This window comes from Syzygium oleosum, unplaced genomic scaffold, assembly GCF_021117445.2.
Source record: "Syzygium oleosum isolate NSW1041296 unplaced genomic scaffold, Sole_v2.1 Sole_v2.02, whole genome shotgun sequence".
In the NCBI taxonomy this organism is placed as follows: domain Eukaryota; kingdom Viridiplantae; phylum Streptophyta; class Magnoliopsida; order Myrtales; family Myrtaceae; genus Syzygium; species Syzygium oleosum.
Genome location: NW_026607486.1, coordinates 19,353,892 through 19,378,658, shown reverse-complemented (window position 1 = coordinate 19,378,658; position 24,767 = coordinate 19,353,892). Strand labels below are relative to the sequence as shown.

At 40.6% G+C, this 24,767-nt stretch overlaps 3 protein-coding genes across 5 annotated transcripts; 2 read left to right on the top strand and 1 right to left on the bottom strand.

Moving 5' to 3' along the window:
- The first annotated feature begins 2,092 nt into the window (after positions 1-2,092).
- Positions 2,093-6,935, top strand: LOC115673064 (ras-related protein RABF1). Of its 2 annotated transcripts, XR_008815894.1 has the most exons (9): positions 2,093-2,308; positions 2,675-2,751; positions 3,988-4,071; positions 4,245-4,339; positions 4,468-4,573; positions 5,802-5,891; positions 6,002-6,088; positions 6,635-6,756; positions 6,859-6,935. XR_008815894.1 is itself a non-coding variant. In XM_056308781.1 (8 exons), exons 1-8 carry the CDS (start codon positions 2,284-2,286, stop codon positions 6,671-6,673), a joined length of 603 nt encoding a protein of 200 aa, XP_056164756.1. In that variant the 5' UTR covers positions 2,093-2,283; the 3' UTR covers positions 6,674-6,935. The 2 variants fall into 2 exon arrangements, 1 of the variants encoding a protein (XP_056164756.1); XM_056308781.1 differs by having other exon boundaries at positions 6,635-6,935.
- Positions 6,936-9,718: 2,783 nt separating this feature from the next.
- On the top strand, positions 9,719-12,983 carry LOC115673063 (U-box domain-containing protein 14). The gene is made up of 4 exons (XM_030595105.2): positions 9,719-10,185; positions 10,848-10,964; positions 11,228-11,641; positions 11,735-12,983. The coding sequence occupies exons 1-4, from the start codon at positions 9,877-9,879 to the stop codon at positions 12,806-12,808; spliced, it is 1,914 nt and encodes a 637-aa protein (XP_030450965.1). The 5' UTR covers positions 9,719-9,876; the 3' UTR covers positions 12,809-12,983.
- A 1,457-nt stretch (positions 12,984-14,440) lies between these two features.
- On the bottom strand, positions 14,441-22,832 carry LOC115673211 (vacuolar protein-sorting-associated protein 33 homolog). 2 transcript variants are annotated; one of them, XR_008815869.1, is made up of 23 exons: positions 22,682-22,832; positions 22,532-22,571; positions 22,260-22,340; positions 21,836-22,030; positions 21,615-21,725; positions 21,441-21,506; positions 21,186-21,293; positions 21,050-21,094; positions 20,592-20,648; positions 19,896-19,990; positions 19,493-19,544; positions 19,321-19,377; positions 18,973-19,035; positions 18,780-18,886; positions 18,057-18,179; positions 17,722-17,803; positions 17,565-17,635; positions 17,327-17,407; positions 16,421-16,478; positions 16,055-16,110; positions 15,276-15,369; positions 14,581-14,956; positions 14,441-14,497 (listed from the first exon to the last, which is right to left on the bottom strand). XR_008815869.1 is itself a non-coding variant. In XM_030595306.2 (22 exons), exons 1-22 carry the CDS (start codon positions 22,732-22,734, stop codon positions 14,867-14,869), a joined length of 1,785 nt encoding a protein of 594 aa, XP_030451166.1. In that variant the 5' UTR covers positions 22,735-22,832; the 3' UTR covers positions 14,506-14,866. The 2 variants fall into 2 exon arrangements, 1 of the variants encoding a protein (XP_030451166.1); XM_030595306.2 differs by lacking the exon at positions 14,441-14,497 and having other exon boundaries at positions 14,506-14,956.
- Between the last annotated feature and the right edge of the window lie 1,935 nt (positions 22,833-24,767).

Genomic DNA, 24,767 nt, shown 5'->3' with positions numbered 1-24,767 from the left:
AAAGTTCATGGAACACATTGAATATTAGGATAAAGTTTAGGGATCACATTAAATAAATTAAAAATTTAGGGATTATATGACATATCAGGTCAAAATCTCAAGACTATTTATGTCATCATCCTGTGACTGTACGAACCAAGACATGATAAGAAAAGGAAAAGGGAACCAGAAAAGAGAAAGTTTAGAACAGTGACATTTGACATGACTTACGTTGGACCAATTCAAACCCCTCATGAACTTCAGGTGGGATTGTCTCCTGGGAAGTTGGTTAGTCTTATCACTAAGTCCATGTATCGCCCAAACATGTCACCTTTCTGTCCACCTCAGTCTCATGTTCAACAAAAAATATATAGATATAAATTACTTGATTTTTATGAAATCATTCGCAGAAGAGTGCAATTCCAAAACTAGCCTTATTGATTTCCGTACTCCTCCCATGACAAGTCAATCGTACGGTAAAATTCAATATGAATGGTCTCGTACTTGTATCAACGCCTCATGTTCTATCGATCGGATTGCACCTCCTTCTCGCCCTGGAGTCTTATTTTCGGGACGTGATCTCGAGCGTCGAGGCTAACTCGTTTCGTCCAGTTTTGGGTGAGGGTGGAATTTTGGAAAGGAAAAGGAGAGAGGGGCCAAAATGAAAAGGAAAAACAAGAAGTTGGAAATACATTTGATTTTACTATTGAGCTAGCTTCGATGTCGCCCATCTCAAATCCACACTTCTACTCCTTAGCCTATCTTGAATCATATGTGCAATGCCCATCTCTGACTTATGGGCTATTCATGGCCCATGGGCCTGCATGAAATGAGCCTTTGTCATATGGGCTTTCATTGTGATAAGCCTAGTTAACTATGCCTCGGGTCTGCAAATAATTGGCTCATGTACTTTGTCCATAAATTCTATCACTCTATTTTCTTCTTGTGGTTATCTGTGCTTTTTGGTCCGTATTTATTCGCTAATCATCAAACATACACATAATCAAGAAATCAAATTTAATCACACCTTTCTTCTTCTTCTCCCATGTAGCCGCACAACTTTTGGGTATCTTTAAATTTCATTTCATTAACAATCCATTTTACCTTATAAGTATTAAATATATACCCCCCTCTCTCTTTCAGCTCAATTTCACCCGGCAAGGATTATATATCATTCCTCTATCTTTCTTCAACAAAAAGAAAAGGGATAGTAATTTAGAGACTAATGGAACTAAGGAAATATTTCACAAGCTCAGGATTTTTGTATCCAATGCGGACTTATCGAAAACAAAAGAGACGAAAACAAGTTTTCCTTTTCTTTTAGGGGTGATCGGTTCTCGGTCTGTTTCAATCCCACTCAGAAACCATAAAACTAGACCATGAGGACCGGTTTCTAGTTTTTGGGACTTGGGACGGGGAACCGAACTGGATCGGTCGGTCCAATGGAACCGATCACTTGGCAATGAGCATTAGCTCGTAGAGTTGATTACAGTCTTTAATCTACGCAAATCTCCATCTGCAAACCCTGTCATTGCTCCCGGACAGTAAAGAAGGCAATGCGAAGATTAGGAGAGATGCAGAAGGAAGGAACCAAAATGATGCAAACCATAAACCAAAACATTGATCTATATCTCGGCGAAAAATATGAACAATTCATATCTCAGAAACGTGCGATCAAAATCTAAGAAAAAGCAAAGATAACAGAAAGTCGAGCAAGAAAAGTTTACTGATCATAGGAAAGGGCCATCCAAGATTGAGAATCAAGCGAGACCCGAGTCACGGAAAGAGTGAAGAGCAAAAGAGCGAGGTGTGAGAGTCGAGAGAGAAGGAAAATGCGAGATTAGATTAGGGTTTTCTAAAAAATTAAAAAACAAATATATTCCAAAAATAGGAATCGGGAACCGGACCGGCACCCACTGGAACCGCCCAAAACCGGCCGGTTCGGTCCGATTCAGGCGGTTCCCAGTTTGGTCGATTTGTCTTGCTCGTCCTTACTTTACTCCATTTTCTTTAAACCGACTCCGATTGCATAGACCTTGGGCTTGTCCAAAACGACGTGTCGTTGCGGGGAAGCAATCCCGTAGCGACGACAACTAGGAATGCTTCGGTGAAACCGGGTTTCGTCGCCACGCCAAGTTGCCAACTACCGTTCATTCGTGCCCGTCCAAGTCCAACGAACTCAGTCCTCCTCCTCCCTCGCTCGCCTCTGCACTCCGACCTTCGATTCCGGCGCGCAGTTCTCGAGCTCCCGCGCACCTGTCGATCCGAGCCGTCCGGTGAAATCGCCTCGCCGGCGCCGCCGCCATGGGCTGCTCCTCTTCGCTTCCGGGTAAATCCCTCCATCCGCCGTTCGCGTTCTCCGCGACTTTTTTTCGTCGCCGGCGAGCTGAATTTGAGCTCGAGCTGATCTCCGGTCGCCGCGCATCCCTCCGGTTGTGCCGCATACCGTTGGTTGTCTCCGGGAGGTTGTCCCATGCTTTCGGAGTCGCGTCTGTCCTGCTTTGTATTTTGGAAGTAGTCGAGTGTGTAGATCGTGGCTAGGGTTTGGCGAATTTCGATGGGCGAAATTGTTTGCCCGATGGCTGCGAGATTGTGAAGTTGCCAGGGACTTTGAGTATCATTCGCGATTTGATGAATGCCTCTGGTTAGTGAATCGGCTCTGTGATTGATTGGCTCGACATTCGGGTTATTGCAGATAGGGCTTCTGGAAGATTGAGCGGGCTCAATGCAGAGAACGGTTCAGTGAATGATGCAAAGAACCTGCGTGTTAAGGTACGCTTGCTACATGCGATCGTTTCTTTCTTTTTGTTCGGTCATTATGCTTGTATGAAATCTTATATCTAGGTGGCACTTGCCGTGATCAAGATGGCGACATTGATTGCTTAGAAATCTTCTGCTTAGTAGGATGATGGTGTCTTGATATGCAACATACTCATAGTCATTGCTGCTTCATATAGCTTTGGCATCTGAACATCTTGTCTAGTGTTCATTTTATTTGCATCGTATTTTCGCATTTTCTATCGATTCCTCGTGATCATGCCAATACCCTACTTGTTTGGGTTATCTATTAGCAATGCAGTATGTCGATATCATCAAGCATTTAACATTTCTCGTCCAGATGCCACAATAGTTCATTAAAGAAGTGCATAGCAACATCAAAGCTATGTCAGGTTGGTAGTAAGTTTCAGTGTCGACAAGCCATCTTGAGTAATTAAGTTTATAAAGTCTGTCACAGGAGCAGTTGTGATCTTAAACTATCGTGACTATGTATGTGGGAAATCCACATTACCTTTAAGATGTAAATTCTATATGTTAGCTGGCACAGAGCAATTTCTGTTCCTGCATCACATACACAAATACAGAGGTGCCGTTCTGCTACATAGTCGTCTAATGTCATTTAGTTCTTGGAGTAGAATTAGGGAAAGAGGTCTTATATGTTACTTTACTGAAATACCGACTGCATTTGGTCTTACTAAGCTGTTCCGATCTACCAAAATCTTTTTTTTTTTTTTTTCTGGATTGGTCATCTACAAGATCGTGGTCAGTGGTCACAACCACAACAACAAACTAAGCCTTGTCCCGCTATGTGGGATTGGCTACCCAAATCTTTTACCCTTTTCACTTTATTTTGTTAGTCTTCTCTCTGGACCAGGTCTCCATATCCTTTTTCGCCTGTACAAGTTTCTTTCAAAATACCTTTGTCCAATATAACACTTCTATCGATAACTTCGGACTCTACTAAAGATAAGAGAAGATCTCCATATGTCTGAGTGCTGCATTTTTTACATTACTTGAACAAAATATCTGCTGGAATGAGACCAATTCTCCCAGTGTCAAATTCATCTTGAGGGGAAATAGTAGAAAAAGAAGGCATAGAGATGGTATGAGTGCGAGTTGCACTATGTGTTTCTCTTAATTCGGAAGCTCACAATAGCAATTATGTTCAATGCTAAGAAATATAGCCTTCAACCAATCCTGATGTTATTAACCTTCTTATCATATCTGCAGCTTGTACTTCTAGGGGATTCTGGTGTTGGGAAAAGTTGCATCGTACTTCGCTTTGTCCGTGGTCAGTTTGATCCAACATCCAAGGCAAGGGATCTCATACTTTTCCTAATATGTTGGTTCAGGCTTCGGGCAGTTCCATTCTTAATTTTTTTTGGAGCTCCTAATTGTGCTCTATGGATATTAGTATACTTAACCATTTACCTTGATTTATGAAATTTTGATTTGTAGTAGTCAGGTTTTCTGGGTCTTATTTGCAGGTAACTATTGGAGCATCATTCTTGTCACAGACCATAGCTTTGCAAGATTCTACAACAGTTAAGTTTGAAATATGGGACACTGCTGGTCAAGAGAGGTATTAAATTGTGCTATATATGTTTTCTTTAATATTTTCATATTTTAAAAAGTGGGGTGACGGAAACTTCCTTCAACCCTTTATCTATCACAAACACAGAGAAGGATTTACTGGTTTTCTTTATACAGGTATGCTGCCCTGGCCCCACTTTACTATCGGGGTGCTGCGGTTGCAGTAGTGGTTTATGATATAACAAGCCCAGAATCGTTTCAAAAAGCTCAGTACTGGGTAAAGGTAGGCGCTCGGGGATTGCAGCAGTTATATTTTAATGCATACTTTTCTGTATACCTCTTTCTTTATAGTGAATTTTGGTGGAAGTTGTTGGAGATTGATCCACAAAAACCTTGCAGGCATGACTAAACACTGACTGGGTTTTAAAGTGAATAGCTAGTACCACCTTTATTTTTTTTGACAGAATGATGTATGGTATGAAAAGAAAGCAGGATTTCATATTCTCTGTGGTGGAAGCCAAGGCTTGGGTTTTCTGTCTTTGTAGATATATTATGTCAAGACTGTCTAAGTTCCATATGACCATTCTTCGTGGAATATCGATGTGGTCTTTGTGATGATGGTACAATTTAGGTTGCTCTAGCGAGTTGCTGCACCAATTTGAGTGCATCTAGAGTTGATAATTGAGAACAAATTCTACCAGCTATTGGAAGTTAACCATGAATTAGATCCAGCTAACTTTGGAAACTATTTGATGTAACAGAGTAGATATAGCAGCAGATTACCATGATTCATTTTTTAATATAACTAAAAAATTTAACAAAAGAGTTGGCAGACTGCTGTCTTTCTGAAGAGTTAACTTTTACTGGAATGGCTGCAGCACTTCCATTTCTCTATAGCTTTGGTTTATAGGCAATATGTATTGCACTGAAGCATGGCTTCCAAGAGAAAATCATGGAAACTAATTTTGAAAAAAAGAAAGAGAAAGAAAAGCATGGAAATTAAGGATGTACTCTGGGACGTCAAAAGACATTGGGATAGAATGCCCAGGCCAATATACCAAGAAGTTTTTTTAAATATAACAAGATGTTAGGTAGCTTGGTATTTTCACATTTAGAGTATGGTTAAATCAAGTGGAAAGCTGGGTGCTACTGATGCTGCTTGTTCCACCATGGTCTTTGTTGATGTGACAAACACACACACACACACACACTATCTCTGAGCCCGAAATACTAGTGTACCATTATAGTAATATCACTTCGTGCTCTTAATATCTAATGAACTGATATTTTCTCTCTTTACTTTCAATATGGAGTTTTATCTTCCTCTCTTAATATCTCACGGTATTCACTGTGTGCCCGAAATACTATTGTACTGTTACAGTAACCATCACTTCGTACTCTTAATATCTCAATGACCTGATATTTCCTCTCCTTCCTTTCAGTATGGAGTTTTATTTTGATCTATATGATGAAGATTGTGTTCATGTACAATGTATAGTTTTGTTTAATAGGAGCTTCAAAAACATGGAAGCCCTGATATGGTTATGGCTCTGGTCGGAAATAAAGCCGACCTTCAGGAGACTCGAGAAGTGACAGTCCAAGTGAGTGTGACACTGTGCAATTGGTTATATTCGGTGATATATGTCTATAAGGATTCTTCTTCCACAAATGTAACAGCTAACACGGGATATTGTTGTCGTTGTTCCTGTAGGATGGCATTGACTATGCCGAGAAGAATGGCATGTTTTTCATTGAGACATCTGCTAAAACTGCAGATAATATAAATCAGCTGTTTGAGGTATATATGTCTGACATATAAGAATTATGGCATGGATTTAATTGAAAATATACCTTGTGTTCATAAAAATTTCTATGGACTCTCACAAACATCTAGCAGTTAGAAGTAAAGAACATGGTTTTGTTCTGTATTCATCTTTGATTTGATTTGATTTGCCCCCATTAGCATTGGTCTCGTTCCATTATATGGTAGTAGTTGTTGCTGTTATTTAAGTTAAAGTTCTGATAGATTTGTTCCTTTGCTTCGCTCGGCTCCAATCTTGATCGAGTTTCGTTACAGAACATTCAGAAGGAATGTTGAAGTAATGATTGATGTAGTTCATTAAATTCTTTGAATATTATTAAAACTAATCAATCTCTATTTGGTTGGTGCTGGCAATATTGTTTTAGCAAAAACCTAGTGGAGTACTGCCGTCCCTTTTCTTTCATCCGTCGTGCAATTATAATAATTGTCACGAGATGTTCCTCTGGAGCGCAAATCAGCTTTTGTTTTAGTATTATAGCAGTTCCTATGTACTATTTGTTGAAATTGTTCTTTTCCTCTCAGGAAATTGCCAAGCGGCTTCCACGTCCGACCCCGTCATGATCGGGAAGCTCATACTGCATTTAAAGCCGCATATGATGTTATGGGAGTCTTCCGTGGCTGTGATGTAAAATATCTATCTCAATGTATATCTCCTGTCCTGGAATTCTTTTGTGGACAGTTACTTTAATTTTTCCATGAAATCATTCCACATAAGTTGTAAGATGATCAATCTCCAATTGTACCAGAGAGAGCTTGTGAATGTGACATGGAAAGGAAACCCAGTGGATATGGACCGACGTGGCCGAAGATTTCGCTTGGCAAACTCGAACTTGATAATGATCTTTACTAGCCTGATAATAATTACTTGAACTTGTTTCATTTTGCCCTTTGCCATTCCGGAACAATGGGAGTTTCGTGAATCATCAGTCGCTCTTCCGAATTATTGATGCGGGTAGGAACAGGGAGATGCTTTTGATATGTAACAACTGCACCTTTTCGTCTTGAGCTCTCTGCATATCTAAAAGAAGAAACGAAAGATCCTTATGCTTGTGTTTCCAGCAATTAGCGAAAACGAGACTTTTTCCCACTTCGTACACATCATGAGGGGAACCGTATTCTTTCCGTTTTCCTAAAGCTCCTTTCCTTTTTAACAATGGTCGCTGTCCGTTCTATTCGAAAGTGATCCGTCGAAGTTCCGAAAACGAACTCTTTCCTCACCCGGAAGTTACCCAGAAGAGGCAGCGTCACCGCGTGGCTGGAAACGTATTCTTTCCGTTTTCCTAAAGCTCCTTTCTTTTTAACGATGGTCGCTGTCCGTTCGATTCAAAAGTGATCTGTCGAAGTTCCGAAAACGAACTCTTTCCTCACCCAGAAGTTACCCAGAAGAGGCAGCGTCACCACGTGGCTGCAAATGGCAAAAGCTATCGAACCCTTTATTCCAACCCCGTCACGCTTTGGTATCGAAGTGCGATCGTGGACTAAATTATGCCATGCTTATGCCACACCCACCTTCTCATCTCAATAATGGGAGATTGGAATGGCCATGAGCCATGGTCACAACATTAAACTAATAATGCCTCCGCGTCTAAGTCCCTTTCCCCGTTGTCCATTCGAAGCAAAATTTCGTATCCACCTAATCTTTAAGGCTAAATCTCATGTACTTCCATAAACTTGTGTTCAATGGCCAGCTGTAGCTACTACAGCAGCCAATCTGCCACCACCACATCTTCCTCTCCTCTCGATCATTGCACCGGTGTGACTTTCTCCTCCTTTTATTCTTTCCATCCGCTCGTATGAGGAGGCCCCCCATTCATTTGTTTATTTTCATTAGTAAATCGCGTTGGTTTTCCATGTCTTTCGTTTAACAAGAAGAAATACTAAGGTAAATCGATGTATGCGTGACTCGTGAATCCTTCTTAAATTTAACATGTCTTATGAATAGATTCTCGTGATGAAATAAATATCGCGGCCAAAATGTGCGCTTCCAGTGGTTATCGTGGTCGCACCTTAGTTTTCATCAACCTTTAGTTGATTAATGTCGATGAGAAATGATTTTCCATTATCCGTTTCGCATTTTCTCCGCCCGAAATTGCCCATGATTATCGTTTATGGAATGGTCCTATTTCACCGACTCCAACAGAATTTTTTCCTTTTTTCTTTTTTAATAATGAAAATGAATCGAGAGGGGGAATAACATGATGGGTCCCGGTCCCACGTAGCAGCGATCTCTTTTGGCTGCCGTCCACGTTACGGCACCTGATTGGACCAAGTCCGACATCACCGGCCACGACGACATTGTCTCCCTGTCTGTCTACGTGTGCGCCGGCCGCCTCACACCTCGCCACGCGCTTCCATTCTCCTCCTTCGGAAAGGTCGTCGCCCTCCCCCCCGGGCAAAACATTTTGGATTATTCTTGTATTTTTTTCACAATTTTTTCTTCTTCTTTTATTTTCTGAAAGACATCTAGGAAAGGATAAGTTGACTTCTATTTCGAGGATAACTGTCGCTGGGCAAAGTTTTTCGACAAGCAAATTCTTGTATCCAGGCTAGTCATGACAATTCAATCTCGTACTTATCTTGCTATCAAATTACAAACAATATCCAATTTAAGCTCTTTTTTGAGAAAACGATATTATTTCAGACTCTCATTTGAAATTTTCTCCTAAAATTGGAGTGGTTGTGCAGAATTTAAAAAAGGGATATGTACACTAGAAGTCTTAAAACTTGTTATAAAAGTGTAATTGAGTCTTAAAACGGTGTAATCAAGTCGTAAAACATGTTAAATTGGTTCAATCGAGTCATAAAGTTAACACCACCCAATTTACTAACGAAAAATGCTGACGTGTCTTATTTTATTAATTTTCTTGAGCGAGGGTCGCGATCTCCGCCAGATCAAGGTTGGCATGCCCTCGCCGGGGACCAGCGAGGCCTCACCCGGGGCCGGCAAGGGTTGCCAGGCTTTGGGTAGGCCCAGGGGACCTCCGTCGGCCCTTCTAGGCGGCTGTGGCGGTGGCCGCTAGTTGTGGGTCTTCAATTTTTATTTTTTATAGCTTTTTCTAATTTAATTTGTATTTTTCAATTTTTTTTCTGACGTGGCGCCTATTGGACGCCATGTGTATCGAGAAAATTAATAAAACAATACACGTCAACGCCACGTTAGCATTTCCGTTAGTAAATTAAACGGTGTTAACTTTATGACTCGATCGAACCAATTCGATAAGTTTTAAGACTCAATTACATATTTTGTAAGTTTTAGGACTCAATTATACTATTATGATAAATTTTAGGACCTATAGTGAACATATCCTTTAAAAAAAAAAAAAAAAAAGGGAAAGGAGAAGGGAGTGGGAAAATAGAAGAAAAATAGGAAGTAAAATTTTTTGGGGCGCAAATACGTAAATTCACTCCGGAGAGCTTCCGTCACAGATGACATCATTCGGTTTGTGTGTGTGTGTGGGTGTCTCTCTCTCTCTCTCTTCGAGTCACGATCCTACACACAGTCAAAGCAGCCGGAAGAACAAACAGGAAGGAAGGAAGGAGGGGGGACTCGGTAATCCATATAATCGAGCATGACGCTTGCGACTCTCCTCCGTATCAAATTCAAACTCCAAATTCAAATTCAAACCCCATCCCAGAGAACCCTACCTCGGATTCCCAGCCCATTCGCCTGATTCTCTCTCGTTGACCTCGAATTCGTCGCTCTGAAGCTCGTTCCGGCAACTGATCCGCCGCTTGCCCTTCTTCTTCTTTTGCCGCCGCCGCCGATGGAGACGGGGGATCGGCGAAGCGACGACCCGTCGCCGAGCCGGCTCGTGGAGTCGATCAGGGAGATCGCGAGCCTGCCGGAGTGCCGGAACTGCTGCCGGAAGATGTACGCCAACCTGGTGCGCCGGATAAAGCTGCTGAGCCCCCTCTTCGAGGAGCTGAGGGACGGCGGCGGCGGCGGCGGGGGAGAGGCTGGCGGGGAGGAGGAGGAGGAGGAAGATCGGAGAGGGTTCGAGATGCTGGGAGCTGCTCTGGATTCTGCCGTCGCGGCGCTGAGATCGGTTAATCAAGGGAGTAAGCTGTACCAGGTAAAGGCGCGCTTGTTCCCGAGTGGTGCGTGGTTTGAGGGATTGTTCCGAAATGGATGAATTGGCTTCGTCGTGATGGTTTTGGCCCGTGAATTTTGAGTTTTTCGATTGATTTGGACGCGTGGGATTTGAATTTTGGCTTTATCGAGGCTTCGCGAGCGGCTGTGCAAGGCTTATTAGTTGAATTTCGGTCATTTAGGCCTGGTTTTGTGATTGCTTGATTTGAGTTCGTGTGCTTCGAGGGTGTGTGGCGATGGAGATGCTTATTTTTTGTGGATGAGAATGCGAAAAAATTTCGAATTTGGGTACCCTGCGGAACTTTTGAACCTTGATTCCTTTACCTCTGAGGCTAAGGAAGAGAGTAGGCGCGCAAGTTCGTGATGATTAGTTGCTTGCCGCTCATTTTAGATATTATTCTCAGATTGAACATAGGGGCATCATTTTCTGCCAGCTGCAATGTTCATGCTATGAGAAAACTAAGGATGTCATATCATATTATTTTTTGCTTCTTTTGCTCCATTGATTCGTATGTAACTCGAGTATTTTACTATCATAAGCAACCGTAGATGTTTTTTTTGGTTACCGAAATGAAATCTTCAGTTGATGTAGGTTGTTCTTTCTCGCTAAGCATTTCTTTTTCTTTTTTATATATCATGCTCCAGGCTTTTCAAATTGACAAGAATGCTGCGAAATTCCATCAGTTGACGGGACAAATTGAAGCTGCTTTGAGTATGATCCCTTACGAGAGACTAGATATATCAGAGGAAGTTCGAGAGCAGGTGAGATTTCCTGCTGTAACATATGAAGTGAAGCGTATCTTATTTTGCTTCGTCTGATTTATTTTCTTTCATGAATTGGATGTGTGATCGAGTCGTACAGCACACTGATTTTTAATGCTTGGATGAAAATGGAGGAAATGGTGTAGCATTCCCCCTACTGATGTGATGCAAAATGGAAAACTGGGAATGATTGTGCATAAAGTCATTCTTCACGTATGTGGATTTATAGAATTTTAAAACAAAATTCCTTTGACATTGTGCAGATTGAACTAGTGCATGCCCAATTTAAAAGGGCAAATGGAATAATGGACTCGCCTGATTTACAGCTGGTGATGGACTTAGATATAGCTCAAAAGGAAAAGGAGCCGGACCTAGCAGTACTGAAACGGCTCTCAGAAAAGCTTCAACTGAAGACTTTAAATGATCTAAAGAAAGAATCACTTGCTATCCATGAACTGGTTATTTCAAGTGGTGGTGAGCCAGCAAACTACTTCGAGAAGATGGCATCGCTGCTTAAAAAGTTGAGGACCTCTGTTATCAGGGAAAATCCTGAAGTGGATACCTTTGAGAGTGAGAAGGGCTCGATGAAGCACAGATCCCCTGTTATTCCGGATGATTTCCGGTGTCCAATATCTCTTGAGTTGATGAAAGATCCGGTTATAGTATCCACCGGACAGGTAAATCATGGTTGCCCTTTGCATTTCGATAATTTCATCCCATTCTAGTTATCATCACTTTGTAGTCATCACATAGATTCTCATATTTTTCAGACATATGAAAGATTGTGCATCCAGAGGTGGCTTGATGCAGGGCATAAGACCTGTCCCAAAACCCAGCAGACACTACTGCACACAGCCCTAACGCCTAATTATGTTTTGAAGAGTTTGATTGCTTTATGGTGCGAGAGCAATGGTGTGGAGCTTCCAGAAAAGCAGGGAAAAGGCAGAAGCAAAAGATCTGGTCGTGTTGCTTCTGAATGCGATCGGGCCGCTATCGATGCCTTGTTGGAGAAACTAGCCAATGGAAATCCGGAGCAGCAAAGAGGGGCTGCGGGGGAGCTCCGATTGCTTGCAAAGAGGAATGCAGATAATAGAGTGTGCATCGCGGAGGCGGGAGCAATTCCACTCCTTGTTGATCTATTATCCTCACCAGATTCCCGAACCCAGGAGCACGCGGTTACTGCCCTGCTCAATCTTTCTATAAACGAAAGTAACAAGGGGACAATAGTAAATGCAGGGGCTATATCTGACATCGTGGATGTGCTGAAAAACGGAAGCATGGAGGCAAGAGAAAATGCTGCAGCCACCCTTTTCAGCTTGTCGGTAATTGATGAGAACAAGGTGGCCATTGGAGCAGCCGGGGCTATCCCTGCCCTTATAAGATTGCTGTGCGAAGGCACTCCCAGAGGAAAGAAGGATGCCGCAACTGCAATCTTTAATCTTTCAATCTATCAGGGGAACAAGGCGAGGGCCATAAAGGCCGGTATCGTGGGTCCGCTCATGAGACTGCTGAAGGATGCCGGGGGAGGGATGGTGGATGAAGCATTGGCGATCCTAGCGATCCTCGCAAGTCATCTAGAAGGAAGGACGGCAATCAGTCAAGCCGAGCCCATCCCTGTGTTGGTGGAGGTTATAAGGACCGGTTCGCCCCGGAATCGAGAGAATGCGGCGGCAGTGCTATGGTCTCTGTGCTCAGGTGATGTAGAGCAGCTAAAATTTGCCAAAGATCTCGGAGCAGAGGAGGTACTGAAGGAATTAATGGAGAGCGGCACCGACCGTGCCAAGAGAAAAGCCGGGACTCTCCTGGAGCTTATCCAACGAGCCGAGCCGGCTCCTGAATTGTGACGTACGTGTCTGGTGAGAGTGATTTTGGAGTTGTTTTAAAGAAACGTTAGGTACAGGGAAGAACGTCGGCGAAGGAAGATTCTTTACATGTATTTATTCTGTTTCATGATGTACATAATTGATACCTGCACGGCAGTGTGAATGACAGGTTCGGTCCTCGATTTTTCTTCCCTCACTATGAAATTTTCCGGCCCTCTTAGATAGTCAAAGATGTTACTTATCTTTTTTACCTCCGCAGCTGCCGCTTGCGAGAGAAGGTAAAAAAGTCTATTTTCGTCGGGACAAAAATTTTATGCGCGCGCTGATTTTCACATATGCTTGGACAGAACACGTTCAGTGTGACTGAGGTGGTTATTACACCAGGGAGAAGGGATCGGAAGATGCGCCAGAGTGGGACCTTCAAATGGGTGGATTGTATTGAGTTGAGTTGAAAATGATCAGACATAAGTTAATACATTTATATGTAATACAAATATAGTGATTCATATTCGATTCGATCCACACTATTCCCATATCCGACCCCATCTATTCAGTAAAATATTTTCATATTTAGTTCAACCTATGAAAATTCGTATCAATTTAGTTAACCCACTTTAAGCTCTTCATATATATATATTTTAGATAAAATCGATATTTCGACTATAAGATGCTAAAGAATTGACTTTCAACATTGCATGGAATATTTAATTTTTGAATTGATTCACGTTGAATAATAAGAGAAAGTTAGTATTTGATGGTGAGTTTATAAAATTACAGCAACAGATAACACGGAAGAATTGAAGTTTTGATTAAATGGAATGTAAGATATTGAAGAAGATGATATATGCTGATTATGGATTGCAATGACAAAAACTAAGATTAAAATATTACATAAAAATAACAATGTCAAATGCAAGCAAAGAAGATATACTCCAATAACTAACAAACAAAACTTACAAGATTAATAAAAATAAAAAATGATTGGAAAAAAAGAAGTCACCTTGATATTTTAAATAAGGGTGACATCAGGCCCATCTTGCTAGCCCACCAAAACTTCTCCAAACTTAAAAAATTCAGAAGAGTCTATTATATTCTCATAGAGAGTGAATAGTATAGCAAAGGTGAATTAGTTGGGACAAACTACAAACCCATTTACCATTTTCAGATTTTGCCATTCTAAATCCATTTATAACCCATTTATTAAACATAACTAACACATATGATAGCTCAATCCATAATGGATTAAGTAATGGATTTATTAAAAAATAGATTTATGACCCATTTTGACGGATCTAAAGGGTAAGGAAACAAAGTAGTGTTTTGCTCTTCAGTGTTACGCAAAAACAAAAGATGAGAGACAATGAAACTATATCGATTCAACTGGTCACGAGAAAACTTCATTTTCTTTTAGTACACCTTTTTAATGAATGCATGGAAGGAAAATAAACTCTGATTCCTCCCGTCCAGTTTTATAGCCAAAAGTAGAGAGTGCATCGGCTGGAACGTAAGGCATTTAACCGTAAGGATGAATGGCGGCGAGGCCGGGTAAGTGGGAAGTCGAAAAGACAGGATGAAGCCCGTGTGATGCCTTTATGCTTGTACCACACCTCAACTGAAAGATACCAGTCCGCCAGTCGAGAGGTGCATTCCACATAATCAGTGATTCTTGATACTATTGCACGAAATGGTGCGACTGATTCATACACAAAGCTGTAATATAAAGCAAAGAATCATTGGCATATACTTGGTCTTACAATGGTGACTGAAGCACATTTCAAAGATCAGAGTAGCACCCTATAGTTTCTGCGCCTGAGTCCTCTCACCTCCCCACACTCATATTAGCGTGCGGAGTTCTCAGGTATGGCGATTTTAGCAATAATCCAGTCCCTCTGAAGAGAAGGTCAACATTTTTTCTTCCTCGCATAGTCAGATGAAAACTGAGGGGACAGAAGAAAGATAACTTACAACGTGATCTTGAAAACCGGTCGATCATGAAATCTCACATCACCTGCACAACACAAGATTGCAAAACTCTACCCAAGAGTGTGACTGGACATCAGCGGAGAAAAGAATTTTTGGTCAACCCATGCTCTGGACAAATGTTTCAGTCAGGGTCTGGCCGCTGACTACTTTTGTAGTGCCCACGATTATATCATATGCCATCCCCTCCTGCAGGCAAAATAGGGGAAATATTTATTGTAATGAAATCATCATGAAGACAATGCAAGACTTATAGCCAACTTAATACTTGCATCTTTAGTGTTCCGCCCACTAATAGAAAAGCCACAGAAAGAACAAAGTGACCTAAACTAATTAGAATTGACAAAACAGCTCTTTTTAGACTCTGCCTGAAGTTTTACAACTAGCAGCTTCAAGTACACCAATCTGACCCACTGAACAGCCAGCGACTACAGTTTTAAAAGAATTGCACAGGTTATCTGTACAATCTGCAAAGAAAATACTAACAAACAAAATTGAGAGCAAGCACCTGAGCACTGAGGAATCGTAGAGCAGAAATCTCTGCGAATGTTACCCCTCCCATGAAAACAACAAGTACCAAGGACCGCCTTCCCCCAGTCACTCTGGCAAATTACAAGAAGTTTCATTAGAACTATAGTTGTGCTAGGATATCATAAATTTGACAGTTATAGCATTTATTATGGAGCAATTCTAAAGAAAGTAACAATTGCATATGTTTACTCTTTATCATTAGACCAGTCATGAAACTGTCTCACAGTGGACAGAGGCAAAAGAGACATGGAAAAGAAAGAAACAACAAACTCTCCATACAGGATTCATGGTAAATGACCAGACTATTCTGAACTTTTCACTAAAGGAAAGAGAATGAGTTTTAATTTCACTCATCTCTTAATTGATAGGAGTAGACATAACTTTTCAGTTCTGCATATTATCTAGTCCCTTGATGATATAATAGCCTCCTTCTTTAAGTGAAACGTTCATCCTTAAGTTTATACATATAAAACAACTACGAGATCAATTTATTTTGCTAGCTAAAGTAGTAATCATACCGCAAACTTAGTCAGAATAGTAGTCCAACTAAGCTAACCGTTCAAAAAGAAATCAAACAGAAATGCAAAGTATCATTTCACCAAAATCCCAAACTACATGCTATATTGAAAATTATAAAATTTTAAATTAAAATATAACACCAAAGTTTATCTTGTGGCAACAAATTGGGAAGAGGAATATAAAGAAAATAAGCCAACTTAAGCAGAGCCATATAGTTTGAAAATAAAAGGAAATTACTTGTCAACTGAAGCATCTTGCAACGAATCATATGATTGACTGCTTGCAAACCTACTCTGCAGACATAGCAGAAAGAATATGAGACAAACTAACACGACCACACAAACCCTTAATAGTTGACCATAAAATAAATCTCAAATAGACCCATGAAATTGCACAAAGGTACAGGCCTAGCATCCATATGTTCCTGATGATGTAAATGCACATGGTCTCTTAGAATAAGAACTACGAAATGAGCCAAAGAAATCTTCCAACAACAGCTTGAGTATGAAGCATGAACATAATCACTGAGAGAAAAATGAAGTGAACAGATAGCAGTATGCAAGAAACTTGGCAGAGAAATGATAGACGTAAAATAGTACTTACTCTCTTCGATTCTGAATGGGGTCCTGGTAACATTCTCAAGATCTCTTCAATGGGACGCCTACAAATCATGATTATTGAAGTTCAAAGATTTCTCAGAAGGTATCAAAGCAAGCTGGCAGTTTTGCACACCATACATAAAAGAAATTGTTGAGTAAGAAGTGGTTGAAATGAGCTTCCGGAAAATATAAAAATATAAAATGCTTGGGAGATGATGGGCTGGGCCTTTGGTTTTGGGATGTTAAAGCGTACGAGTAATTGTTTACAACCAATTAAATGTAATCCCCGAGTAAAACACACATTATCAGCTAGTAAATAATGACTAACATGTAAACCGGGACAACGATATTCACTAATTCCTAAAACTAAAACCTTAAATTCGTGCACGATAATAAAAAGGCTGCTAGTAATAAGGTAATAACAATTAAATGACATGTTATGTGCATGTATATGTTCATTTATGTGTGAACTGGACAGCATTTAACAAGAGAGTAGTCAGATCGGATTATTTAAAATGACCATGTGAAACTTTTCAACTTCTGACAATAGAAATGCTATTTCTCACAGATCTACCAAAACATGAAACACAAAGAATTTCAATGGACTAGAAAAGCAAGAATGAAATCCTTACATTTTGTTTACTACTCATGTGAAATGTCGTTAGGATCCAAAGAAAAGTTATTCCTAGCTAACAACCCAAAAGGGCCGCCATGCATCAATTGACTTCAACTTGCAAGCAAAACCGAGAAGGGCTCATGTAGATTTCTTTCTGTTTTTTTGGGCCATCGAGTCTTATGTAGATTAAAGCAAGAAATTTATGGTATTTATGGCATGGATAGCAGAAGCTAAAAAAGTAATCCAGCTCACCAAAAACAAAATATATGTGAGATTCATCAGATAAAGACTCACCAACCAGATCGAATAGCATTCTGAACAAGCCGAATGCTAAGCGGCGCATATCCAGAAAATACATAGGCAATATCATTGGGACTGCAGAATAGAGTAACTTCAAAACTCAGTCACAAGTGCAATGAGACATCATGAAAAGAAAAAGGAGGATAGCTAAGAAGTACAAATCAACAGTAACAGCACAACATGTTCAATGTGAAAAACTAGAAGCAGAGAATAAGCTGAAGAATGATAGTACTTGGCTGTGTCAGTATCGTCAACTACGAGGTGAAGAGCACGTTTTATTGTCAGCCAATTGCTCTTTGACTCCTGCAGTATTCGAGAAGACAGACCAATCAATATTTTCTAATTGAATACCTTGTTAGAGGTAAAAGCACTTGGTGAAGGCATCATACCTGCTTTTTCAGCAGTCCAGCTTTCTCCAAATTGTTCAGTGTAGCCATGTGCTCAAAACCATAGCTATGAAGTAGCTCCCTCCTGAACAATTAATGATACTATCAAATTTAAACATGGGAATACTAAGGCTCTGTTTGGAAAGTTAGAAAAAGGGGAGGAAATGAAAATTGGAGTGGAAAATGAGAGAGATTTCGAAATTTCTTTGTGAGAGGGAGGGAGAGAGGGAAATTCAAATTTTTATTCTCAAATTTTCTTTCCCCACCCTTTCTCTAGCTCCCCAACCATAGTGTAAAGAACAAAGAACTCAAAATTGGTAAAAGAGTGTCATACTTGCCTTAAATAATCAAAATTCTTCTTAGGCAGCCCCGCATTTGTAATGGAGAATAGTATGAGCATTCGTAGGACATTGATAAGAGGTTCCTGCTTATGGATCATTTCTTCAATGTACTCAAAGCAACTGCATTTGAATATTATATAACAGATAGCAAAAAAGAAAGTCTAGTATGAGAAAACTCTGGCAGCAAGTAACAAAAAGAAATGTAAGGGATAAAAAAGAATCACTCATCAAAAGTCAATTTATCCTCTTCAAACCGATGAAATTATTTCACTTCAATCCAGTAACTATCCATGGTTGCACATGTAGGGGAAAAAACCAGTCCCACCAATTTATTCTATTTGAATAGGAAGCCAAATGGAAGAACTTGGATCACTCAGAAATTATGTCTAATGGAATGATATCGACAGCCATAAATCCTCCACGGTGATTAAAATCAGAGTATATGACATCAAAACGATAAAGAGAAGATGAATATATGAGGATGCAAATGTATGGGGCAGAGGAGGACCTTGGACTTGCGAGTAAAGTCAGAGTAAGAGTCAGGAGCAAAGATGTCATTTTTCCTTGCCTTAAAAGGAATACTTAGCGACTAAAACCGAGTAAAATGCAACTTCAATTACAAGGGGATCTGCACCTTAATAAAATAATAGAATAGAATTTATGCAAAAGAAGGCAAGTGCTAGGTTTATGATAAGAGGTACATTCAAAGAATTAGCTTACATGTCATAACTCTGAGCCTCAACCATTGTGTGTTCCATGTCAAGTCGAGCAAGAAATGATGGCTTAGATGTGAAAGTTGATAAATGCTGAGCAAGATTTATGTGCCTCTGAAAAGAGAAAAGCACAATAATATAATTGAATTCAAGCAATTAGCAAATGAGCAAAGGCCAAAATAAAAGGCAACAGTACTTACAGTCATTTCAGGTAGTGAATTGAGCTTCTTTACAAAATCCTTCAACTCTGAAACTGTCTGAGTCTGTATGCAGTGTGAGAAAACTTTTCAGATCATCTCTCAAACTGTTCACAGGAGTATTAATGCCCCGAAATTCATTCAGTTGCAATCGAAAATTTTTACCCCATACAATTAGTTTTATGCCATTCAAGCTACACAAACTAAATGCTTCTAGTGACGGACAATTACAGCTATAAAATATATACATGAAGGCTATCACATTCTGTCTGTGGAAAAAGAAACCATAAGTCGAAGATCCCCGAGGCCAGTGAAACATAGGCACATGCGATCAGAACCAAGTTGACTTACGGTAGTTGTCATCTCCGTATAATCTTGCTTCATTGATGTTGCTTTTTGACGTAAAACCTGCAAGCAAACTGCAGTTGGAACTAAGACATGGAACATCCAAGGACATGACCTCAAAGCAAAGAAAGTAAAATCATAGTACAAGGCAACATAAAGAACAAGATGATAAGTCAACCTGGACAACAACTTCGAAGTTGAGATCTCGTATCTCCTTGAAAAGCTTGTCACTAAAGTTCAAAACACAAACAGTTGTCACTGGATCAAGGAATACTGAAAAGGGGATGGATGAACCATTGACATTAACGAGCAAAAGAGAGTGAAAACCAACATACACCTGAATGCAACATACTTGATTTCTTATTTTTTCCGCGCCAAGAATGAACAAGGAACAATGAACTAACTACCCTTCACAACAATGTATAAGCAGTTATATGAACTACAAGCAAGTGGATCTCATAAAAAGTGCTTCTCAAAAGTGAGCCACACAAATCAAATGCTAGGATGGCATAGTTTCATCCAAACAGTATCTATCAGCTGAGGATATAACAGCTGCAGCAGTGGCAAGCTATATATCTTACCTAGAATTAAGTGGAACTTTCATTTTTTTGCCCTCTTGTTGAACACCCATGATAGATGCATCAAGCTCCACCGAACCATTGTTCACATGTAAAAACTGCCAAAATCGGAAGTATTACAGATAACTTACAGATATGACATTAAGGGAAAAACAGCACTTGCCTTCTGAATGTGTTCATTAGCTAGTATACGATGCTCTAAATGTCCAAGGTCAACCATTAGATGGTCAAACAACTCAGGTTTTGGCAAATACCAAAAATATTTCAAAAAAGAAATATAGAGCACAGCCAACTGCAACTACTTCCTCTAAATCACAATAGAGCTCATTAACATTCTTTTGGATAAACCAATCTGAACTATCAACAATAGTTTCAGCCTAATTTTTTCTGAGAAATTTTCTGATATCGTATATACACTTAATTCTACGGGAGAAATCCATTAGTGGTCATTGTACTTCAATGCAGCCTGCAACTGGACTCTTCATTTTTTATTTCTCTAACCGAATGCATTTAACTTCACTTGACTAGCAATTGATGACAACATATTCAAGAAATCAGTAGCTACAACTAAAATATAATAGAAGTGAAGGGACTGTATATACAACTAAGTTGAACTATAGTGGCTAATTATGCATCTAAACTAAAGTAAGGTGTTGTACCCTATTAGAGACTGCAAAAGTATCAAATACGTCAATTTACCTCGTCCAACAGCCCTTCATAAGTTAACTGAGAACACATAGGAGTAACCATGTCAACCTGCAACAAAAAGTTAAGCTTTTAATCACACTTTCAGTATCAATCAGACATTGGTGTCACATTTAAATGAAATTAGTGAAACCGCATGATCTTGCAGTCAATGTCACGTGAACTCGGATGAGGATGCTCTTAGCAAAATAATTGCACCCCCCAGCCCCCCCCCCCCCCCCCCCCCCATGGTGGACGGTTTGCGAAGCGAATTCAGGAGCACTTTTAACTAAATAGAAGACAATTCATCTTCCATAAACCTAAAATTTGGGTTCAAATAGTCTGATCTGATTCCTAAATGTTTACAAGTCTGCAAGAGCTGATCCTCCCGAGTTAGAGGAATATCTGTGTCCTTGCACTTCATAATGCTTTGCCCCCAAAAGAACAGAAATTAAACTCGGAACGATAATTACCTCCCTATCAAGAAGAATAAGAGTGTTTATCTCCGGCACCACAATCTGCAATAATAGTCAAGAAGACAAGTACACGAAATTAAAAGGATGGTATGGCTAGAGTACCACTAAGCTTACAAAAGCTATGCATTATTACATCAGATGAATTGACTGGTTCCTCTGCTTGCATCCGATTAAGTATGTCTGCGACTCGTACTGAGGCTTTGCCCTTAGCTCTGACATTCGGTATCACCCCGAAAGCAAACTGTCCATCAAATTACTCAACATCACAACAGGTTCAGAAATCGTCACAAGAGGATCAGACCATTTCCAATGCAACCAGTACAAGGAAGGAGAAAAGTCAATGCTTAAGCTCAAAAGCTTCTTATAATGGTATACATAATAATTGCACCTCAAGCTTGTGAATGGCTTTCGCAATATGCCAGAGTGAGCTTGTATCACCATCAACTAGGCTCTCCTATCGAAGAGGGAAAATGAGAAAAAGGGAGTAAGTAGACAATCTTACTAGAAGGAATTCTATTATGGGACCGGAACCCATCAGCTAATGAACTGAGTTTATCCATACTTTATAAGCAAGGTCCAGTTCGAATGATAGGACATCCTCGTCCAAAGGAATGAGGTACAACGGGTAGTCCCCTATGGTCAACAACTGATGAATGTTTTCCTCCTCAAAAATCTGCACAGCAAATGAGATGATTGAACAAACTTTTACCAGATACTCACAAGACAATATCACTAGCAGCCGTTTCGTACTTTGTGCATGGCAAAGATGCCGAATTTTCATACCTTCTCACAAGCTACAGCTCGACGAGGAACGAAATAAACATAGTACTCCCTCTGAAACCCTTTGGATTGATCGCCACGAATGTGCGAGCATATCAATTTCATAAGATCAAGTTGAGCCCGGACGAGGTAAACAACTTTGGTACATTCGGTTTGAATTGGTTCCGCGGAAAGATGCCTCAACTCCACGCCATGTTCCTGTCACCGACAACCATCCATGAACCGAGCTCCAAACAAACCAAAAAGGGATACATATTTTGCAAGAAACACAGTAAGTCAGAGCAGAGCATAATATACGAGCCATATACTCTTCTTAGTTCCTCCAGACATCGTAAGCCTCGATTCGAACAGCGAATTCATTGTCTGCAGCGTTTTTTTCCCAGACAAACAGAGTCATTAACCATTATTAACTACGCAACATCCTTGCCTTGAGAAGCGAAGTTTGGATGATCAGCGATAGCGAGCCACTGAGCTTCTGATCGACAACCAGACACTTCCTCCCCCGGATCTGAGAAAACACAGAACTTCAACAAGTCATCATACGAACGAAAGCCTCCAATTTCAAAATGCAAGCAAGCGCGACGCTAAGGAACCAGAAAGCGGACACGAGCTGGACGCGGTTCAATGGCAGAAACGGCCCAAAAATTGCAGAGAACGAGCAGATTGCACCGAATCGAGGACAAAACCAAAAGGACTCACGTTTTTCAGGATGGTTATGAGCTCCTTCTGCGACTGATCCCTGATTCCGGCGAACGACGCGGGTTCACAAAAAAAAAAACACAACGCCGATGAGCAAAAGCCGATCAGAAAATGAAGAAATCGACGACGAGTCGGGATAGTGATGAGTGCCTGATCGACGCGACATTGATAGGAGCGTTGTCCAAGTTCGGTATCTGAGCCATTGGAGCCGGGGAGAGAGAGTCGAGTCGCCGCTGTGCAGCCGCGGAGCCTCGTCGGAGAAGAGATGGTCATCAGAGAGAGGAGAGAGAGAGAGAGAGAAGGGAAAGACGACGACGACGACGATCGTCTCGAGCCTCTTCGGGCTGGTAACGGGCCTGGGCCTGTTTCCTTGGCGGGCTTGACTCGCCCCTCCTTTTGGGCCTCTTTGGGTTTGCCTATAAGTTGACCGTCATTATGATATTCTTGGGCCCTTTTTTTTTTTGGTTGATTCATGGATCCTTCTATCATATTTGATTCAATGAGTGTCATTAGGGGCGTGCATTGGTCCCGATCCAACTCGGGAACCGGATCGAACCAAAATGGCTGATTCCAAGTGGTTCCTGCGGGGTCTGGTTCCCAGTTCATTGTGCAGAACCTGACCGGACCAACGAAATCGGCCCATACTATGCCTCCATTTTTTTTCTTCATGGCGTGGACAAATATTCCCATAGCAAGTTGATTGTTTCGACATGTCTTATTCAACTCGCGTGTATATCCATTGGATGCTGGCAGGAGGCCTACAACACTGCGAATTGACCATGTGTTTTTGTTTGCTATTTAACCATTTACTATTTCCAATGAATAAGATGGAAAAACCCATACAGTGAACGAATCGAAAATGGCTTTATGTGTTATGAGCCGCTTACTTGGGAAAGAGGCCACTGCAACCTCGTTAGACCAAATAAATCAATATGCTGTGCACGGGCCACAAATTGCAGACCAACCTCGGTTCTTGTGTTCCACAAACTAAGAAACCAATCCTGTCCGGTCCAATTTTATTTTTTACCATGGAACCGATCAACTCTAGAACGGATGATCCCTCGGCCTCACGTGATTAAAGGGGGAGGGGGCCGTGATCACTTTATCCGCTGGGGTCATACAGAACGCACGGCATAATAAGCAAAACGACAGCAGGGAAGCTCTCAATCCCCACTGTCGGAACTTTCCATGGAAAGCTACTTTTAATCGCACGATGTACGCTGTGATCGTGTAAATTCAACGTCAAAGGGCACGGACGGTTACGAGCGGACCCCCCCGGTCACCACGCGGGAGAGAAGCTCCGCATTCAACGTCGGACCGCCCATTTTCAAAGTAATAAATAAAAAGCAGGAGGGAGGGTGGCGTGGCGGTGACTCACGGAGCCATGACCCCGGACCCCTGGGCCCCGGGCCCTACCAGCTACTGGGAATCGCTGGTAATTTACTTCTAGATCCCTCACTTGTTCGAAAATTTTTAGGTATCCCCCCCGTAGGAATCGCTCGAAACCAATCACAATCGCACCGCATCATGGATTAGTGAAAAAAAAAGGTCCCCCTTTTCGGCAAAAAACAATCCTAGATTTGGTTAAGTTTTCACAAAAGGGAAAACGAATTGTATAAAAGATTACTCTTAAGTTTGCCGTCAATATAAATTAATCCTTACACATTCATCATTGAATGAGAAAATGATGTAAATGATTCCCGAAATTTGATCCAATGTGCGATGTAATTCTTAAACTTTAAATTTGTTCAACATTGAATATTTTCATATAGTACATGGATTGAATTGAACATATACTAAAATTTTAGGGACCACATTGAACAAATGAATATTGAGATAAAGTTTATTGATTACATTGCATAAATTAAAATTTAATGGATCATATTGCACGTTAGGCCAAAGTTCAGGAACCATTTGTGTGATTTTCCCTTATTGAATTAATGACACGAGTATTTCCTTATCTCTGTATGATTTAGAAAAAAATGTTCTAAAAGTGATACTTTAAAAAACCGTATTTAGATATAAATTATTATTGATAATAAAAATATTTTTCATTAAATAATTATTTCAAATAATTCAACCGGTTATTTATCTGGTAATATTTTTCAAATCCTTTATTTTTCACAAAATAATTAGAGATATAACGAAAGTTCATAAATAAATAACTTTTTTAGAAAGTGGTATTATGGTAATTTTACAAGATCCTCTAAAGAATCCGATTCCGGAGGCAAAGTCC